We start from the raw sequence: 19342 nt of genomic DNA on the forward strand, positions 1-19342 counted from the left end.
TGAGATGTGGAAGACAGAAGGAAATGAAGGGATAATTTTCCACCAACTCTCCACATATACAGTAAATAAAACATGACTGTATCAACTCCATCCTTCCTCAGTCAAATATCAAAGGACTAAATTATAAAGTTTGCACTACTGCAGTATCACAAACGCTTATATTATAATCCTGTATCTTGAAATGCACAGTCCTTCATTTGAAGGAGGTCTTAACACTGAGGGATCAAATGAACTTTTTTGTCTTTTGTGTGAAGGTTCAGGAGAGTTTTTAAGTCCCTTTTTAGGAAGAGTAAAAGAACTACTTGAATGGACTTCATAACAATCTGATCTGTTTACATGTGCAAAGAGTAGCTTAGGAGAAATGTTCATTATAAAATTCCAGGAGCAACAATAAGTACATTAAAACAGCCAAGAACAAACCCAATGAAGATATTTTAAATCCTATTTTAATAATGATCTAAATAATATATATTGAGATCATTTCAGATGAGACAATTGTACGAATACATTTTCATGAATGACGAAAAATACACATCAAATGACTTGAAGCAGCATGTAACTACAGATGTAAAACTGTAACACTGTATACAAAGATTTCATAAATCATTTATGACACCATAATGGAATTTTATGCAGCTGAAACAACAGTGTTTATTAATGTATGACATTTTTCAGCAATTAGAACTTCTCTTATATAGACATATTTTCTACTATTAAAACTGTCTTTTATTAGATTGTCATCCATTATCTGTTTATACACCAACCACTAATTATGTTATAGTTCATAGCACATATTTTAATAAACACTTTATATCTGCATACAGGTACATTATAGTAAGTTATAAATGCTACTAAATGTTTATAAAATGTTTTTCCACCTTATTTCTGGAAATGTTTCAGCACTGTTTGACCGTGGCCATGTGTTGTAACCACTGTCAGCCACTGTGATTTCCAACGTGTGTGTACATCACCTGTTTGTGACCGGGGCTCACTGTTTGAGCAGGAACTCCAACACCTAAGGGTGTTTTCACACTTCTCAGAAGATCAACTCAACACATGTTTTGACTGAGGTTTAATGGAGTTGAGTCCAGGTCACTCTCCAGTATTGTATATATGATACAGTATAAAAACAGTGTACTCCCCCTTACTGCTGCTTACCTGTTACACTTCCAGTATGAGCACTTATTGTATAGCTGTTGATTATAGACTTGAAAAATATTGAGGTTATAATTCATCAGTTAGTACTGTAAAATTTTACAATCAATCCTTCAGTTGTTGTGTCGTGATTTTAGGATTTCGGAATGTTTGATGATTTGGCACTTTTTATGTTATTGATTTCAAGACGAAGGACCAGAGGGACAGTGGCTCTTCTCTGCTTGTGAATGCTTGATAGCTGTATATTGTTGGATATACTGTATAGATTTTTTTAGAGTATAATGTCATTGCATGTGTGTACAGCTCACAAGTTCACTACTGTACTTTCTCATTAGAGTGACGAACATACAACCAACGCATCAATGTTTTTGCCACTAAATTATTAAGATCTGTCTGTGTTTGTGTTGTGTCGTTGTCGCTGGAATTCAAAATGTAACAATAAACCGCAGTAAAAAGTAAATATTGTTTGTGTGTCATTGTTCTCGATTAAAATAGCTTATTAATCGGATGAATATAAACAACAGATAATTAGCAGCTATTCAATACAATAGTTTTCGGAACCATTTGTCAGACAAAACAAGTAATGAGAGAACATCACTCCAGGCTCAGAGAACATGAATTCATCACTTTACTCTGACAAATTTGCCTTTTAGTCAGCAGGGTTGTACATTTTGGGCCCAAACACATTTAACAAACAGCATTAGGTAAGAGCTTTTGTCTAAGGTGTAATGTTTTATTTGACCTCTAGGAGTTCTCACAGAAATACAAAAAGATTTCCAGCTAATATTGGTGTCTGTAGAGAAATAAACAGGATTTATAGACATTAGAATTAGTTAAAATGTGTAATTTGTTTCCCCTCCAAGCCTTAAAAACAAACACTATAAAGCAATACGTCAGGCATTTTTGTGAGCTTTTAATGAGCTGTGGCAAAACTCACTTGTGAGCAAATTACCAAAACAATGTAATACAGATACAGAAACTCTTTGGTAAGTGCTGTGTAAAATATGTCAAACATACAATGTTCGATAAAGAAACCTTGGTGCTGAAGTGTGTATGCTTTTAAACAGGGTCTCCACAGTGATTGTTGGAAGGAGAAATGTTTCCTCCTGCTGTAGTAAATGGGGGATAACTTGGTTTCCTGAATTCTGAAACTTCCTGAATTCTGAAACTTCCAGATTTGTTTAGCAAGTCAAAACCAGCTGTTAACAGATGCTTGAGGGGAGGAGGGGCTTGGGGGCGACAGCAGCTCCTGAACTTTTCTTATAAACATCAGCTGCAGACTTAGAGGCTTTTCCTAAGACCGTTTCTTACATGCATCAAACATGAGGACGCACAGTACAGTTTACCAATGTCCCATACGTACCCACACATGCTGAGCTGTGCTCTCAGTAACCGTTGTAGTGTGGGTGAATGTGATCACTGTCAAGCATTTCGGGCATTAAAGCTGAAGTAGACTAAATGTAAATTCACGTTTCTTGTGAATTCCTTTTGCTAACTTTGTTAATGACTCTGCATTTCGAACAGATTTATGTAGAGGATGTTTAAATAGAAGAAGTATATTTGTAGGCAGAAGCGCTGCAGGGAGACTGTTTCACACAAACGATAATATTGAGCTGACAGATGAAACAGTGAAAAGGCCTCCATGACTGTGTGTGTGTGTCTGTGTGTGTGTGTCTCTGAAACGTTGATTTTACTTTTATCTACGTCTGTTAGAGTGCAGCTATCATCACTATCATCAAAAATGTCCTTCAGTGTGTTTGTGTGTGTGCAGGCTTATCATATGAGTTGTCCTTGACTTAACACTCACTGGCTTTCACTTGCATGAGCACATGTCCGCATACTTTGGACAGAAAACGCACACACACAGTGTTCACAAAGAGTCAGTATTAGATAAAGCCGTAGCATACACTCTGAGCCTTGTTCTGTGTTGATATCAATTTCTCACTCATCAGCATCATCATTAATGTGTAGTGTAACACATTTGCTTTTCTCACTGTGACAAGACAAAGTGCCATTAAAAAGGTTTGGTTTAGTCAAATTTTACCAAGTGGGATTTACACTTGTAGGCCTCACCTCCCTGTTTTCTGCACTGTTGACACCATCCTAAGCCGCTCACAGTGAGAAATATCAGAAAGAACGAGTTTGGTTTCTGAATCTTATCCCACACACAAGAAATGATCAGGCTTCCAGTTTGTGCTGGGACAGAGTGAACACAGTGTTCACGTAGTGATTAAAGCTGTAGATTTGAGCCTTTAGATATGTGGGAATCCAGAAAACTGTATGTCCGTTAGGCCACAGTGCTGTTGGATAAGTTGTGCACGTACTAGAATTTACACAAGCCTAATAAAAATATTAAAACAGATGTCACAGCAGGGGAAATTGTAGTGTATACATTTTTAAAATGATGGATTGAATTCACTCTGGCTGACAGCAGGCCTCTCTCTGCACATTCTCTCCATGCCTGCCTGGGTTTTCTCCTGCAGTCCAAAGACATGCAGGTATAGGTTCATTGATGACACTAGATTAGGAAGGTAGGTGTAAACATGAGCATGAAAGTTTTTTGTTTGCTTCATATGATTGTGTCATTGTTGTCTATTCAGGGTGTAGCCCGCCTCTTACCCAGTGGCAGCTGGGATTTGCTCCAGCTTCCCCCTGTGACCCTCAATCTTATAAGCAGTTTAGATGATAAATGGACACATGTACATTCACCCTGCCGATTTAACCTCTCAGTGGGTGTGTTAGTACCCACTGAGAGTTAGTAGTTGTGGTGGGTGTGGCATAATATGCAATATGTAATCCAGCCAGTATTTCAACATTCCAAAAATTCCTCATATGTTGCAGTTCATCTCCTGCCTCCACCAGTAGTTGAGGCCCTTTAAGTTTTCAGACATTTTGCAACTGGATTCTTCATATATCTTTTAGGATTTAAAGAAATTGGCATAAAGGGGAGATAAGAAGAAAGTAAAATAGAGCATATTCTCACATTCAGGGGAAGTTTGAATTACTATACTGTACTATAATCCATTCCACTGTCAGTGACCCAGTTACTATAAAAAGCAGTTGCACTAAAAGGTCGGCAGAGGTGTTCATGTTTCCATGTTTCGTTTTGCTAATCACTAATGATGGTGTTATTTTGTTTTGCAAATGTTTTGTTTGCTTTTGAAGTGAAGCAGCATGTGCAGCTGTGTATACAAAGAAACCCTTCACCTTTCAGGTCACGTTTAATATCAAGCCAAAGTAGCATCATGTGTGACTTTTATCCAAACTTCTTAAAAACAAAAAGAAAAATAAAATAAAAAATTTGAATCCGAGATCTGTAGATGCTGTTTTGTTGTCTCCTATTTTAGAGAATAAATGATAATGACATTTCAGTTGGATTTATTTACAAAGGAGGATGGACAAGATGAAAATGAATCTGTTGAATGTGTATTTTTTCTTTAAATTTTAGGTTCTCATTTTAAAGTCCGTATGAGGAAAATGCCTCTGACCCGTCAGACGCTTGTCCACCACAACATCAAAACCACCAGCTGCTCATTGAAACTACTACAGGTGGTATTAATGTTGTGGCTGATCCGTTTAAACAGCGCGTTTCATCTGCGTTTGTAATTTGTCGGTTTATTCATTCTCTTTGACACACACAACAGACCAGGTTGAGAGGGTGAGCGGATGCGTGGTGGTGGCGGAAGTAGGATGCACGCACACATGCCATCTCAGTGATACAGCAACATTGTGGCTCCTCCCCAGCGGTACTCACGTCTAATTTCAAACATCACACCACTGCTGTAGCACCGCCTTCTTTACCAGTCTGATAGAAAGTGGTCAGATGAGCCTCGACCTCACTCGCCTTTGAAGTGCTCCACGTCTGAACCAGAGCCTTTTACGCGCACACCCTGCTGTGCGGTCCTCCTTCTCCAACACAGGATACCTGCGTTCCACATTGCCTGACTTTTCTCGTCCCGTCGAATAAGGGCTAATAGTGAGGACATGTTTGGGATGTGGAGGGGACTCACCGGACTGTCCACATGTTGCTGTGTGCTGATGCTGATTCACTGTTTGCCTCAAGCAGGTATGAAATGTAATTTTCTGGAAAGTGCCTGTCATAGCGCACAGAGGCTCTTTCCTGTGAATTTGGTGAGGGTTGTTTCGGCTATCATAGCTGTGCATGTGAATATTCAGAATATCAGCATGAATTCTTTACAAAAAATTAAAATTGTGACTTGTTTATGTATAAGGCTTTAGATATTTAAACTGTTTCCGTGAACCTCTTGTTGAACAGTGATTCATTTTGAATTTTACTATAAATTCATTCATAACATTAATGATTGTAATAACTGCAACGAAGAATCCGATTATAAAACAACATGGGTGTTAATCACAGTGTGTCTTACATTTTAAGCGATAGTGAATTAAATTTACGCAACGCGCTTCCATTGGTCCGTTACGCGCTAAAAATGCATCCCGAACAGCCAATCGCGTTCAACCCTTGCCGGTGTTTTACAGGCCTATCAAGTTTCACCTGGGCTGAATAAATGCAGCAACAGGCGGTTGTCAACGACAAAGGGTGTGGTAGTCACTCCAGTTGAGTGGGACCCTTCCTGCCGCACGCTAGAGTAAATGAGTTTCAGGAAAAATGCTTTTATCTTTTAGCTGCAGAAACTTATTCAAATGTAATGCGTGGGCTCTTGGCTAAGTGGCATACTGGACAATGATGACACACATACAGCAGTCATTTCATGCTAAAGCAATAATATAGACGAACTGCATTATTAATATTTCAATCATCAAATTGTTCATGCAGTCCATTTACAAGCACCCACATTACACACATATTCCACCTTGAACAATATAATGACAACACCTGTGATAAAGGAAGCCAAGGATAAGTAATGCAAAGAAATGGGAGATATAAATAAATAAATAAAAATTAGAAAACAAATTGGGTACTACATACTTAATTAATTGAGAGAAAAAACTAATTAAATGTATGTGTTTTTTTTAATATTAGGTTACAGGGATTTAGCTTTTCTGAGATATAAAATATAGTAGGCCTATATGATTTCTACAACAGTATAACTGTAATGATATAACTACTGTATAAGTAGTTAATAGGTTAGTATGAAGTATGTACAGTATACTTCATAGACACCAACAACTGAATGAAAGTGAGGTTTTATTTAAGAAAGGTTTTAAATAGTAACATGAAGCTAGAGTCTATAACTCCAGATGTCTGGTAATCAGTTTCTAAAGCCCATTGCTGTGTGTACGGCATAATTTGGCCATTTATTTCAGTTAAAACATAACAGCAGAAAGAAATGAACTTGAGTTCACTTAAGGTCAGCAATACGCTGAGCGTTAATTCTGCTGCAGACCCACTCTGGCTTCAGCGTCACTAAATCCCCAATAATCTCAGCTCTGCCCCCACAGCTTTTAAGATTCAACTTTTGTTTTACCCTAGTTTGTGTCACTTCCAGTTAACAAATCTAATTTGTGTACGTGGTTATGTGTGTTTCTGATATGTTGGTTTTAATTTTATCTACAGCTGTTTGAGTACAGCTGCCATCACTATTGTCAACACTGTCCTTTAGGATTGTGAAGGTTTATTGGATGTGAGGGCCTTGACTTAACACTCTCCTGATGTATGTGTGTGTTACATAGTCAGACATTTTGGATTTCCATCTATCAGTCAGTTAGAAACACCTCTGCAGCATCCCTCTTACAATTACATCTTTCACTGGATTAATTGCAGCCTCACAACCATAGGTTGTTAAAAAACACCATCAGGTGTAAGTCAGTGACATAGAGTGAAAGCCTCTGAGTGATAGTGCAGCCTTTTCAATCATCTGCAGATGGTGACCTAATTATCACGTCTTAGATTTGAAAGTATTTAAATAAGATTGTTAGATTAGATTCTTGGCGTGTGGGAATCAAACTTAATTTGGACTTGTTTTACAGCCACTAATTTATCACCCAGTGAACTAATTTTGATAAAGTATGGGCAGATTACTGAACCAACACAAACACAGATTCATCCCTGGTTGTTTATTAACTGCTCTATGCATGTTGGAGTCACTATACAAACACCTCTTAGTTACAGTTTTTGGTGTGAGCGCATTGTATGCGTACACCAGAAAGGACAGAAATGCATTGTTAGTGAACAAAGTCACAAGTAACTTCAAAGGAGCATTGTTGTGTACACAGCGTTGTGAGGACAACTTGTCTAATCTCTTGAGAACGTACAGTATGTCATTAAATTTGCCAGTTTCTGCCGTCAAACAAGTGTGTCTATACATATTGCACTACATCAAAGTACGCTGTTGTGTGTTTGCAGTAGTCTTAAAGTGGCCGAAATTGGTAGCATTATGACTGGAGAGTTTGCTATTTGTCTGTTCACATTGTCATCTTAAAATTTTACAGGATGTAGTATTCAAAGGAAGCAGGTGATACACTGTGAGTTAATGTTCAACCACATCTGCTTACCTGAAGTTTGTGGCCTGTCTGTGGGTGAAAATGCTCTGCTGCTCTGTTTAGGATGCAGTAGCGGGGTTTTCAGGACATGGTTCTCGACTGTACCTCAACGTTTTTAGACATCAAAAATGATAATAGTCCCAGTTCAGTTTTCGGTTATATGCGCCAAAAAAATGTGTTAAGCAACACATTCAAAGTGTGAAATGGGATTACTAAGTACCCTGTTTGGCTTTTTCCAAGCGAAAATGAATTTACAATAGTATGCAAGAAAATGAGCCAACATAAATTATAGCTATACAGTTCTGTAGCTAAGGTAAACCTGCACTTTTCTCCACAGAGAAGACTTTATGTCGTTTTACTGAACAGTTTTCTTGGGAGCCTTGTGACCCACCTGTAGATTAGATGTGTACAAGGCAAACTTCAGCATAGTTTTCATAAAGAAGTTCAGGAGTTTGAACACAGGAGTTTGAAGGCCAGAAAGTAACAGTGTTTCATGTACTTTCGGTGCTTTTCTTTTAATTTTTCTTATAAAGGGGAAGTGAGAGATGCAGAAAAACTCTCTCATTGAGTACTTGATTCCACATAATCTTAAAGAACAGCTGAACCATGCTTTGGAAACTCTATTCCTGGAAATCCCGCTGGCAGCTCGCCTGTGCTCTGGGCCATGTATGAGATCATTTGTGTGTCTTTATGGAGCTGGGAAAAACTTTTTTTAGATCAGCCCAAACTCTTCTGATGAACCTAAGATTCTTCAGAATTGAACAAGCTGAGAAACAGTCAACTTCTCATTTTAATAGCAGGACGAAGTTAACTCTTGCTGGCAATCCCAGTATTGAGTAGGCATCAGTTCATTATTTTACAATCCTCTGACTGTAGTAATAACTTAGTTGTAATCAGTCAAACCTGTACTGCCCCTTTTTAACTGTCATCACTCAAGTTCCTTTGTGTTGACAGCCTTCGCCTTTGTGTGCCAGTCACTGTGGTGATGCTGTTACGAGGAATGCCACCCTGGGACCAATCAGCAACTGGTGGTGTGATTGTTCAACTCCTCCCATGCTATTGTCTTAAAGCGATAGTCTGACATGCTCACATCTTCCAGGTCACAGGAGAGACTGTCAGTGTAGAGGTGAAGGGGAGGATGAGACACTTTCTCAGGGCAGCGAATGGCCCATGCATGTTTGTCCCTCGATGATGATGATGCTCTTGCTACCCAGACTGAACGCTTCACTGATGTGCGATTCTCTAGGGGGAAGACCTCCAAGCCCAGAATAAACAAGGGTCCATCTAAGGTCCTGTAACTTCACAATTTGAAACCTCAAACATAGTGAAGCCATTGGCACATAGATGACAAAAACAGGCGTTTGAGCCCTGTTCCATACCTGAGATGTCTCACACCAGTGACACAACAGGGGTGTGTGAGCGGCTTAAACCTCTGCTTTAAGTGCATTAATAGGTTCCTCAGGTTTGAGCCTACACAAAATAAGTTGCACACATGTAATAAAATAAAGAGGATGGTAAAGTGGCAACACTGGCCAAAACTAAATAGGTTTAGTTTTTGTCTGTGAGTGTGTGTGTGTGTATAGGGATTGGACTAATAATGTTATGTTCCCACAAAGCAACTGAAAAAATAGTTTACACTAAAGTTGAATTACTTCATACTTCGTTCTAACATGAGTCAGAGAACCACACAATGTCGTTATCTTTATTTGGCAATCTCCCGCGTTAAGCAAAGAGTACACTGTGGTTTTCACAATAATGATTATATGAATTTCAGAGCTCTTCAAATGCATCTTCACCCTGTGTGTAATTTGCAGTTAAATATTAATCTGTCAAAGATATTTTTATGTGTGCATTGACACAAGCTCACGTTACCACTAAGTGCATGGCAGCAGAAAACTGAGCAGTAAATTAATTTTATTGTCCACAGATACAGCATTTGTTTGTAGCTCCTCTCAGCTTAAATGTGGAAATGGGAGGTGCATCACCCGCAGGTGGATCTGTGATGGAACAGATGACTGTGGTGATGGAAGTGATGAGCTGCCTGCAACCTGTGGTATGTTATATTTATCTCTGAGGACAAATGAAAAAAAGTGGGATGCAGCTATTCATTATTTTCACTGTGTATAAATGTGACATTTTCTCAGCCTGAGGCAACACCTTAGAATTTCAAAGTTGAAAACAACATTATTTAGTTAATTGATATTGCTCAGGTTTACAGTTTACTCTATCTGCAGTAACATTCGTTACATTTCTGTTAAATCATGGAATTTAAGTCATTAAGTTCTTTTCCTGTTCTCAGCAACCAAATACTGTTCAGAGTCAGAGTACAACTGTGGCCTGCCCATGAACCAGTGTATTCCAGGAAGATGGCATTGTGACGGCAAAGCTGATTGCAACAATGGGGCAGATGAGAAAAACTGCAGTAAGTTTTATGCAGAATTCTAATATATTTACTTTGTAAATTTGTAAGTTATGAGAATGTACTGACCAACAGAAATGCTTCTACAGACTGTACACCATGTATAGTTAGAGGGAAGAGTATTGAGGCACAAATAAAGTGCACATATGGAGCTGCACTACAATAATAATTAAATAGAAAGATGCTTTTGGTTAGAATCAGATGTCTTTATGTAACTTTCTTCTCCATTTCTTGACTCACCACAGCGGCCAAACAATGCAAAGATTCCCAGTTTCGCTGCTCCAATGGGCAGTGTATATCCACCACCTTCATCTGCGACGGCGACAACGACTGCTCAGATGGCTCTGATGAGGCTTTCTGCCCCAAACCCACGTGCAGTTCCACTTCCTTCCAGTGCAACAATACAGTGTGCGTGCCAGCCACGTGGCGCTGCGATGGAGACGAAGATTGTGCCGATGGCTCTGACGAGTGGCACTGCGTGGAACGGCACCCCGAGAAGACGGTGCGCTGTGAAACCCATGAGTTCCAGTGTGCTAATGGGCAGTGTATCCGCAGCAGCTGGAGATGTGACGGAGGCTTTGATTGCCTGGATCGATCGGACGAGGTCAACTGCAGTGAGTATTTTTTTATTACATATACATCTCTCTTATCTTTTATGAAAACAAATATTTTCAACTCTCTATCTCATATTTAGTTTCCTTTTCATTAAACAACACTCATTCTTGAGCATATAAAAGTTATTATTATTCAAAGTCCCCTGCACATATTTAGTACTGTTAAAACTGTAGATGATCATCAGAGTAGATGATTTTCTACTTATTCAATCATCTCTTTGACATTTCATTTACATTTACATTTACATTTAGTCATTTAGCAGACGCTTTTATCCAAAGTGACTTACAAGTGAGGTACAAGGCAGCAAGAATCTAAGTCAAGGAGAAAACATCAAAGCAAAGTCCTATCAGAAAAGTGTTTACATTTCACGAGATACAAGTGCGAGAGCGCAGAAACGTTTTTATTTTTTTAAATAAAAAATTTTTTTAATTTTTTTTTTTGATTTAAGTGCATAGGAAGATGCGGAAGAGTTCTGTTTTCAGCAGTTGTTTGAATATTGGGAGTGAGTTTGCTTTACTCTCTTTTGCTTCCTGCTGTCCTTTACACCCGTGTATCTTCTTTTTCTAGGTCGACCTACTTGCCGCCCAGATGAGTTCCAGTGTAATGACGGCACCTGTATCCATGGCAACCACCAGTGCGACAGGGTCCATGACTGCAGGGACCTCAGCGATGAGATTGGCTGCCACATAGGTGAAACTCATTGAGATCTTGTTTAGTTTCACATTTGGTTACTGAAGCTAATATTTTCTTCTTTGCGCCACAATTCAATATCAATAAATTATGCTTAAATCTATACTTGTTGTCTTTCACAGAAAACAAATGTGAAGGCCCAGCCAAGTTCAGGTGTCATAGTGGGGAGTGTATCAGCATTGAGAAAGTCTGTGACAAACAGAATGACTGCAGGGACTTCTCAGATGAGCCTATCGATATGTGTGGTAAGGAAAATCTTATTTAACTGTGTAAACACAGACAAAATCATTAGACTGGGAATTATATCACAGTTTTCAGTTATATCACAGTGTTCATTGCTGCTCATAGAGAGAAAAAAATCTGTCCAGCTCAGCCTGTAAAATATGACTGGAAGAGACAAACTGGCCCCACTAACTGGCCTAGATAGTCTGTGTTTGAGTGAATGAGTTCACTATTAGGGAAATGGTTGTCTCATTAAGCTCTGTGTATCTGCGTCTCCACAGACAACAATGAGTGCTTGGCTCAAAATGGCGGCTGCTCCCATTACTGCAACGATCTGAAAATTGGCTACAACTGTTCCTGCCCTGCTGGATACACCCTGAGAGCAGACAAGAAAACCTGTGAAGGTGAGAGAGGGGAGTCTGCCTTTAGAAAATTTAGGAGTAGGCTATGACCAGGTCTCAGTGTGCAAATTCATACACTTCTTACAAAACTTCTTACACCTTCTGTTCTGTTCTCCACCTGCAGACATTGATGAATGTGCGCAGCCTGACACTTGCAGTCAGATCTGCATCAACCTGCCTGGCAGCTACAAGTGCGACTGTAAGGATGGCTATCAAATCGACCCTGCAACTAAAACATGCAAGGCTGAATCAGGTAACGTTACAAAGTATGCCTGTCATTAATTACTCCTTGAAGTTAATTTTGGATTTGTCGTCCTAAAAAAATGTGTCTAAACTCCTGGCTTCTACATCTTCCAGGTACTGTACCAACGCTCTACTTCACCAATAAACACGAGGTGCGGAAGATGACGTTGGACCACAGTGAGTACGTCTGCCTAATCTCACAGCTAAAGAATGCGGTGGCTCTGGACATGGACATGCCAAACAACATGATCTTCTGGTCTGATTTGTCTCTAAAGAAAATCTACAGGTTAGAAATATATGAAGTGTTTTGTTTTTAGTAAAATCTTACAAATCGGCTTGGGCTTAACCATAAATCCGGTATCATTAACTCACACTCTTTCCTTGATATCAGTTGTGATAAACACAAACATGATGCATGCTGGACCGTAGATAATTCTATCGCTGCCTCTCTGAAGTGAATCCCTCTGTTGTCTCCTTCCTGACAGCTCCAACATTGATGTGGCCAGCAACTCCTCACAACACACTGTCGTGATTGGCAGTGGCATCGAGGCCCCAGAGGGCATCGCGGTGGACTGGATCCATGGAAACATCTACTGGACAGACAGCATTCTGAAGACTATCTCAGTGTCGACGACAGATGGTAGCAAGAGAAAAACCCTGCACACAGAAAACCTGGACAAGCCCAGAGCCATCACGGTGGACCCAGTGAACAAGTAAGTGAACAATGTGGAACTCATACCTTAACTCATAAAAGTTTAAGTTTAGGCTCAACTGCTGGTTCTCTGTGATTGTCTATATTGCGATTCTAGCTTTAATAAATGTTCCTGTGTTTAGCTTCATGTACTGGACAGACTGGGGTGAGGAGGCAAAGATAGAAAAGAGTGGGTTGAATGGAGTGGATCGTGTTGCCTTGGTGACAGACAACATTGTGTGGCCCAATGGCATCACTCTTGGTAAGAAGAACTTCATGGATGCACTAGCAGGAAACTCTATATTCATATTATAAGCTAAGCTCACAACCATATTAATGAGTTAAATAAATGTATTTGTGTTTTTCGTGGTCTGTCTGCACAGACGTAGAGAACCAGCGTCTGTACTGGGTGGACTCCAAGATGCACACACTGTCCAGTATTGATGTGAATGGAGAGACACGACGAAGTCTCATTTTCAGTGAGGAAAAACTCTCCCATCCCCTCTCTCTGACTGTTTTTGAGGTTAGTGATGAAATTAAATGCATCCTCAGGTGGTGGTATTTATTAAAAGGGCTGCTTAGAATTAATAATTTGGTCAGAAATTCAAACCAAGAAAATAATGCAGTTTCTTATTGTGTTTTATTTAGTCAGTTACCCAGTTAATTTTAATAAAGGATGTTCAGTAGACACTTTATTCTCTATGATCTTGGATCCCTAGTGCTAATTCTAAATCTGGCTTCATCATAAATCCATATGTGTTTAAGGAAACTTCAGGAAATTACTGTATTTTTCCCTTTAAACAGGAGAAAGTGTTTTGGACAGACACCAGCAACAGCGCTGTTTTTAGTGCCAACCGTCTGACGGGAAAGGACATCATAGAGCTGGCAACGGACTTGGACCAACCAGAAGACATCGTACTGTACCACAGCCTCAAGCAGCCCATTGGTACAGAAACATCACGAGATCCTTACAAACCACAAACACAAAAGGACATTCAGAGTATTCTGATACTAACTGCAGTTACCTTAACTCTTGTAGGTACAAACTGGTGCAAAGAGAAAAACAGTATGAATGGAGGTTGTGAATTTCTGTGCCTCCCTGCCCCTCTGATCAACCAACGTTCACCAAAATACACATGTGCATGCCCTGACAATACGACAATGGGGCCAGACATGAGGACATGTGTGGCAGGTAAATGTACACTAGTAAACATCCGCTACAAATGAACCAAAATTAAGAACAGAACTAACACTTTTATTCTTGATTATTCTTTTCTTGTAGGCTCAGTTGCCCCTCCGGCCGCTAACAAAACTTCTGCGCCCCTCTCACCTACCATTCCTGCTGCAACCCAGCAGCCTGTTACTACCACTACAATTAGCACAACAACATCCACCCCCAGAGTGACCACAAGACTGACAACTTCCTTATTTGTCCAACCCAGGCCAAACACAAAGCAGTCTGTAGCCACTGGTCAAGGTACAGTAAGGGTTCTGGATACCTGCTGGAACAATGCAGAGTTTGCTGTCTTGAGACATGATTTTAGTCTCTGAGTCAATCAGAAATCACAAATATTGTGGCAAGTGAAATTATCAGTACTTAATGACTGGAAACAGGGGGAATCTCTCTCTCTCCAGTGGTAATAAATTCAATAGCACCTCAAACGTCTTTGGCCGGCTGTAGCTTCATATTGTGAATTTACAGTTAAGAGTGTAATTGATCTCCTTAGGAAATGATCTAAAGAAAGCATTCAATTCTCTTTTCTTTCAGATAGCAAATGGGCAGCCTTGCCCAAAGAGGCCCCTTCATCCCAACCTGTTGCTCTCTACGTGGTGCTGCCAATACGTAAGTTCTGGTCATTGTGTCTCTCTGTCAAATCCTCATAAACAACTGCGCTGAATCAGCCACACATACAGTTAAATTGCCGTTCCAGTCTCCTCTCAATGTCACTACCTGACCTTTACCTTTGCTCCTGCTCTGCAGTGGTTGTCGTCCTGCTGGTCTTTGGAACAGTTTTGCTGTTAAGACACTGGCGTGTAAAGAACACAAACACCATCCACTTTGACAATCCTGTGTACCAGAAAACCACAGAGGATGAGTTGCACATCTACAGGAATAGCTCTGATGGCTATGTTTATCCTCAGGTATCACTGCTGTAATGACACTAATAACACTAACATTTATCCTTAGATATAAAAATGTATGGATGCGTTTCTCACACCTTTGCTTACCCAATGTTCCTTCTTTGCAGAGGCAGATGTTGAGCATGGAGGACATGGATGTTGCCTGATCCAAAGATAAAGATTTTTTTTCCCCCTGAAAGTGCGACAAAGCAACAAAGGCCATTTATTTCCACTCTGCTGCTTAACAACCCCCTCCCTTCTCTGGTGACCTCATTTTGTGGCTTATGCTCGTCACCTCCGCACTGTGCCGTCCAAGTCTGAAGAAAGAACTGCAAAAGAAGAAAATAAAATGATCTTTGAAACTTCTATATGGCAGAATGAAGTACAATATGCAATTTAGCCACAAAATGGTTTCAACATGAAGGAGTAATGCATGGTTTGAGACAAGGATGTTTTTGATTCATTTTAGGCAAGTTGACCAATATCTATCAAAGTATCCTGTTGTTAAGAAAATGCAGATGCAACACAAATTGTCTCCTTGTGTTGATTACCTAAATACATCTTTTTACAGTGCGTTTTAACTTGAAAGGCCTCACCTACATGTCCTGTCCTATCCTTCATGTGTGCCTTCCTTCCACACACTTTAGAGAAACATTTTCGATGCAAAATCAATGCCTTACTGATCCATGTACCTTTCACACCAGTTTCTGTAATAATTAACCCCAACTAGTGACACCCTTTATTATACATTTATACATTATCCTGGACATAACTTTGCACGTTAGTTTGGTTCCCATAGCAGAAGCATTTGTCTTTATCTCCTCCCAGTCTTACTCTAAAGGAAATTACTTTTTTGTGACTAGTTTTTACATGGGGAATCTGAGTGTCACAGATGGTTTACAATGTAAATGGAAAAGCTGCTGAGTCTTTGAAGTCAAACAAAATGAAGAAAATTATAGTAAAAAGTGATTGTAGATTACTACTTATCATAACCCTGTAAATAGTGTCTGTAAATATTTTGTAAAAACAACCTTATGTTCACTCTGGTGTTGCATTTTTATGTTCGTAAATTATCATCACAAATATTGGAAATGTGTGAGATTATTTTATTTATTTATGGAAGTGAAGGTTTTTGATTGTTTTGTTTGTACACAGTCCCGTAGGGCTGGGTGAAGTTACAGAAAAACACCAAAGGAACTCCATTTGTTCCTTAATAGTTTCTTGGTCAGTGATAATCACATATTTTTCTTTGTCTGCCTTTATTACCCTGACTTTTGTTTCACTGTGACATTAAGGAGCATACTGTGCACAAGGTACAAGGCAGAGTCTTCTCATTAACAGCAGAATGTATGTACAGATCTGTAGGATTGATGCCTGCACACTAATGTACATTTATTTGTTTATGTTTGGTTTTGTTGCTATTTTCCAAATAAATAAAAACAATATTGACTTGTCTCTCTTGTTAATGATGGTCAGTTTTACAGTTAGGGAAAGTTATACCTGGACAAAGATATGTTGATAATTGTGGACATCTTGGAAAGGACACTGTGTGTGTGGTATTGGCAGTTTCTCAGTGTGCAGAGTAAGAAAAGAGTGCTGTAGATGCAAACTATTTGTTTTGTGTTCATAAACACCAGTTAAAAGCTAATGATCGGATTGTGTTACAAAAACCCATCAATTACTCTAGAACATGAAATATAATCTGATCTCAGTACTAAAGGTGTTTTACTGAGTCTCCACAGACTAAGCTTATTATACTAAGACAGGGCACAGTGGATGTCAGTGAAACCTATTTTTCTTTATGTTGCCTGGAAACATTGCCATTTTTCTCCACCTACGACACAATGCGCACGCACACAAATTGAATGAGCAGGCCTCATCCTACCTTTGTTATCACATGATATTTTACGCTCTTGTGCTCAAGCCAGCTTAAACAAATGAGGTTCCTCTCATTTGAATGATCTGCAGGTTTCACCTGTTGGTTTTGTTTACCATAAAGGCCCTGACTTTATTGACATTAGTTCTAAACCCCAAATGATTAAACTCCCATTCCGCTCCATTTATTGTGATGGCACAAATATGGTTGTTTGGATATTAATTGCAGCCTTAACCATTGATATAAAGCATGTGGGCACTATGTTTTTGTAAGCAGTTCTTTGGTAAGTACCTACAATGCCAATGGTATTTTTGCATATCAAAGTGAGGAAGATGTTCCTACTAAAACATGACTTGGGATTTCATATTCTACTCATATAAGTTTAGCAACAATTACTACTAACAATGACTGGGCTGTGGGATTGGAAAACACTGAAGTCAGAACACAAATGTATCTGGTTAATTTAGAACAATAGATATCAAGTCATGTAGGGGTGAAAAAGTGGAGCTGACACACCCATAAAACAATCAGTGAGTATCCTCTGACCATAATCCAATAAACCTCCTCCATAATTCATGCCTAATGGTTTCTCTTTGTAAAATAAAAGCTCCAGCTGTGCTCTGTCTGCTTCAGTGCATTGGAAGAGCAGTGGGGGAGGCCACGGAGGAAGCAGTAGTATCAATGAGATCAACTCTCCAGACAGAAAGGGTTGCAGGATTCAGAAACAAATTACAAAGATTTGGTCACTGAGCTGTAAATGTTTACCTGTTGTCAACCCAAATGAAGAGATAACAATAATTGTATTCAGATATTTTCAATTATTATTTAGAGAGCAAGCTGGCTTTGATGTCGAGAAAGGGCTTGTTTGGGTACATGCTATGTATGTTGTCTGTCAGGAACAGGAGTCCACATTCCAGAGTAAAAAGCTTCCACACCCAACAGTGTATCTGACGAAGGACAAAACCATCTCTAGTTAGGCACCTCTACTGTTCCTTAGACTGTTTTTACGACTCATTACATTCTGATGTCATTTATCTATCACCAAAATGCGTCCAGTAGTAAAAATCATATTGTTGACACTTTGCTCTACATATCCAATTAGCCTGAGTATCACCGGGGTAATTTGCTATACCCATGAGGAAATATACACCTGAGCTCAGGTGACAAATGACACTTGTCCCCAGCTATGTTGTCTGTCACCAATCTCATCTCCTCAGCTATTTACATATGATGGTTGTCCTTCTATTGGCCAGCTGGCAACCAACGGGTGGAGTTGCATCTCACACCACTAACTCGTAAGCGAGGGGGAGTGTCCCTGAAAATTGACTGTGGAGAGGGAGGGGAGGTGAGAAGGGGGTGGAAGAAGAATAGATATTCCCCTGTCAGGTTACCAAACAGGGCACCATATGTTCTGATGCCAGGGTAACAACAATAGCGTGTTTCGCCTGAAAACCTGAGGGCCAAACATGCAGAACCACAGCGTCACCGGCTGCAGGTGATACTGTATTTGTCATGTGAAAAAATAAACGTGTTTATTTTAATAAACTGATAACAATGAGGGATTTTCTGTATCAGTGAAAGGTGATGAGCAGCTCTGTCGGGTATCCATTCTAAATGCCAAAACTATCACTCATAGTTGTTATCCAGGCACGTATCAAAGGAAGTCTCACTCATCTCCACCATGCTGAGCACTGACACTGACAGTATCTTCTCAGTTTCAACATTGGAGTCCTTGTGTGATGACGAATAAAGGCAGGTTACAAAGTACATTTCTTACATTTTACGGCTGCTTTTCCAGTGACACCATAATATTGGTCTAGAATGTTTTTTAAGATGACTCTTTTTTAAAAATGCAGTGGTTGATTTATCGGTTTTACTGGACTTATGTTTGTGCCTGCTTTATTCATAAAAGTAAAATTATTTATTAATCTAATGCAGGAGAGGGACAGATATATTGGATTAAAGGGCCAAATACTCTAGTCCTACAATTTAATTAGTACTGACATTTACTTGTTGCCTAGTTTTCATTACCCCCAAACCAAAATGGTGCCACAGCTGCAACATGTTGTTAGCAACAACTGCCAGCTATTCACTGTTAATACCAGCGGCATGAGAATATTTGTCTGGCTCTCCCATGTTTTTTCTAGTATTACAATCCTGTTAGAATTACAGTAAACCATCTCCAGACATTGGCCCATGGAGTTGTGTATAATGTGTTAAAAAATGAAAATGACAATTATCGATGCTTGAAGCCATGTCTTCAAATTCATTTGATCTGACTATCGGTCCAAAGGCATCATCAGGTCTTGTAGTATACTATTACGCACATCAGAGTAAAACACCAGTTCCTCAACTTTGCTGGAACCAGACAATTCTTACCTTTTAACAGTTCAAATAGTCCTTTAATGTACTGTGCAGCTTGTGATTATTAATAATTTATTAAT

The 19342-nt window shown here is 39.4% G+C and overlaps 2 protein-coding genes across 4 annotated transcripts in view; both read left to right on the forward strand.

Annotated features, from left to right (window-relative positions):
• The window catches only part of LOC137123572 (transcription activator BRG1), an 18568-nt gene extending 16953 nt beyond the window's left edge, over nt 1-1615 (forward strand). For both annotated transcript variants that reach the window (XM_067497521.1, XM_067497522.1), the window contains exon 34: nt 1-1615. This exon is cut by the window's left edge and continues 43 nt beyond it. The gene's annotated coding sequence lies outside the window, so the exon portion shown is untranslated.
• A 3352-nt stretch (nt 1616-4967) lies between these two features.
• Nucleotides 4968-16476, forward strand: ldlrb (low density lipoprotein receptor b). 2 transcript variants are annotated; one of them, XM_067498550.1, is made up of 18 exons: nt 4968-5221; nt 9548-9673; nt 9920-10042; nt 10285-10653; nt 11222-11344; nt 11467-11589; nt 11848-11970; nt 12092-12220; nt 12325-12496; nt 12696-12923; nt 13045-13163; nt 13285-13424; nt 13706-13847; nt 13941-14093; nt 14190-14378; nt 14670-14744; nt 14883-15043; nt 15151-16476. In XM_067498550.1, the coding sequence occupies exons 1-18, from the start codon at nt 5140-5142 to the stop codon at nt 15187-15189; spliced, it is 2616 nt and encodes an 871-aa protein (XP_067354651.1). In that variant the 5' UTR covers nt 4968-5139; the 3' UTR covers nt 15190-16476. The 2 variants fall into 2 exon arrangements, with proteins under 2 accessions (XP_067354651.1, XP_067354650.1); XM_067498549.1 differs by having other exon boundaries at nt 4970-5221; nt 14184-14378.
• Nucleotides 16477-19342: the final 2866 nt, after the last annotated feature.

The sequence above is a fragment of the Channa argus genome, chromosome 3 (genome assembly GCF_033026475.1).
Source record: "Channa argus isolate prfri chromosome 3, Channa argus male v1.0, whole genome shotgun sequence".
In the NCBI taxonomy this organism is placed as follows: Eukaryota; Metazoa; Chordata; class Actinopteri; order Anabantiformes; family Channidae; genus Channa; species Channa argus.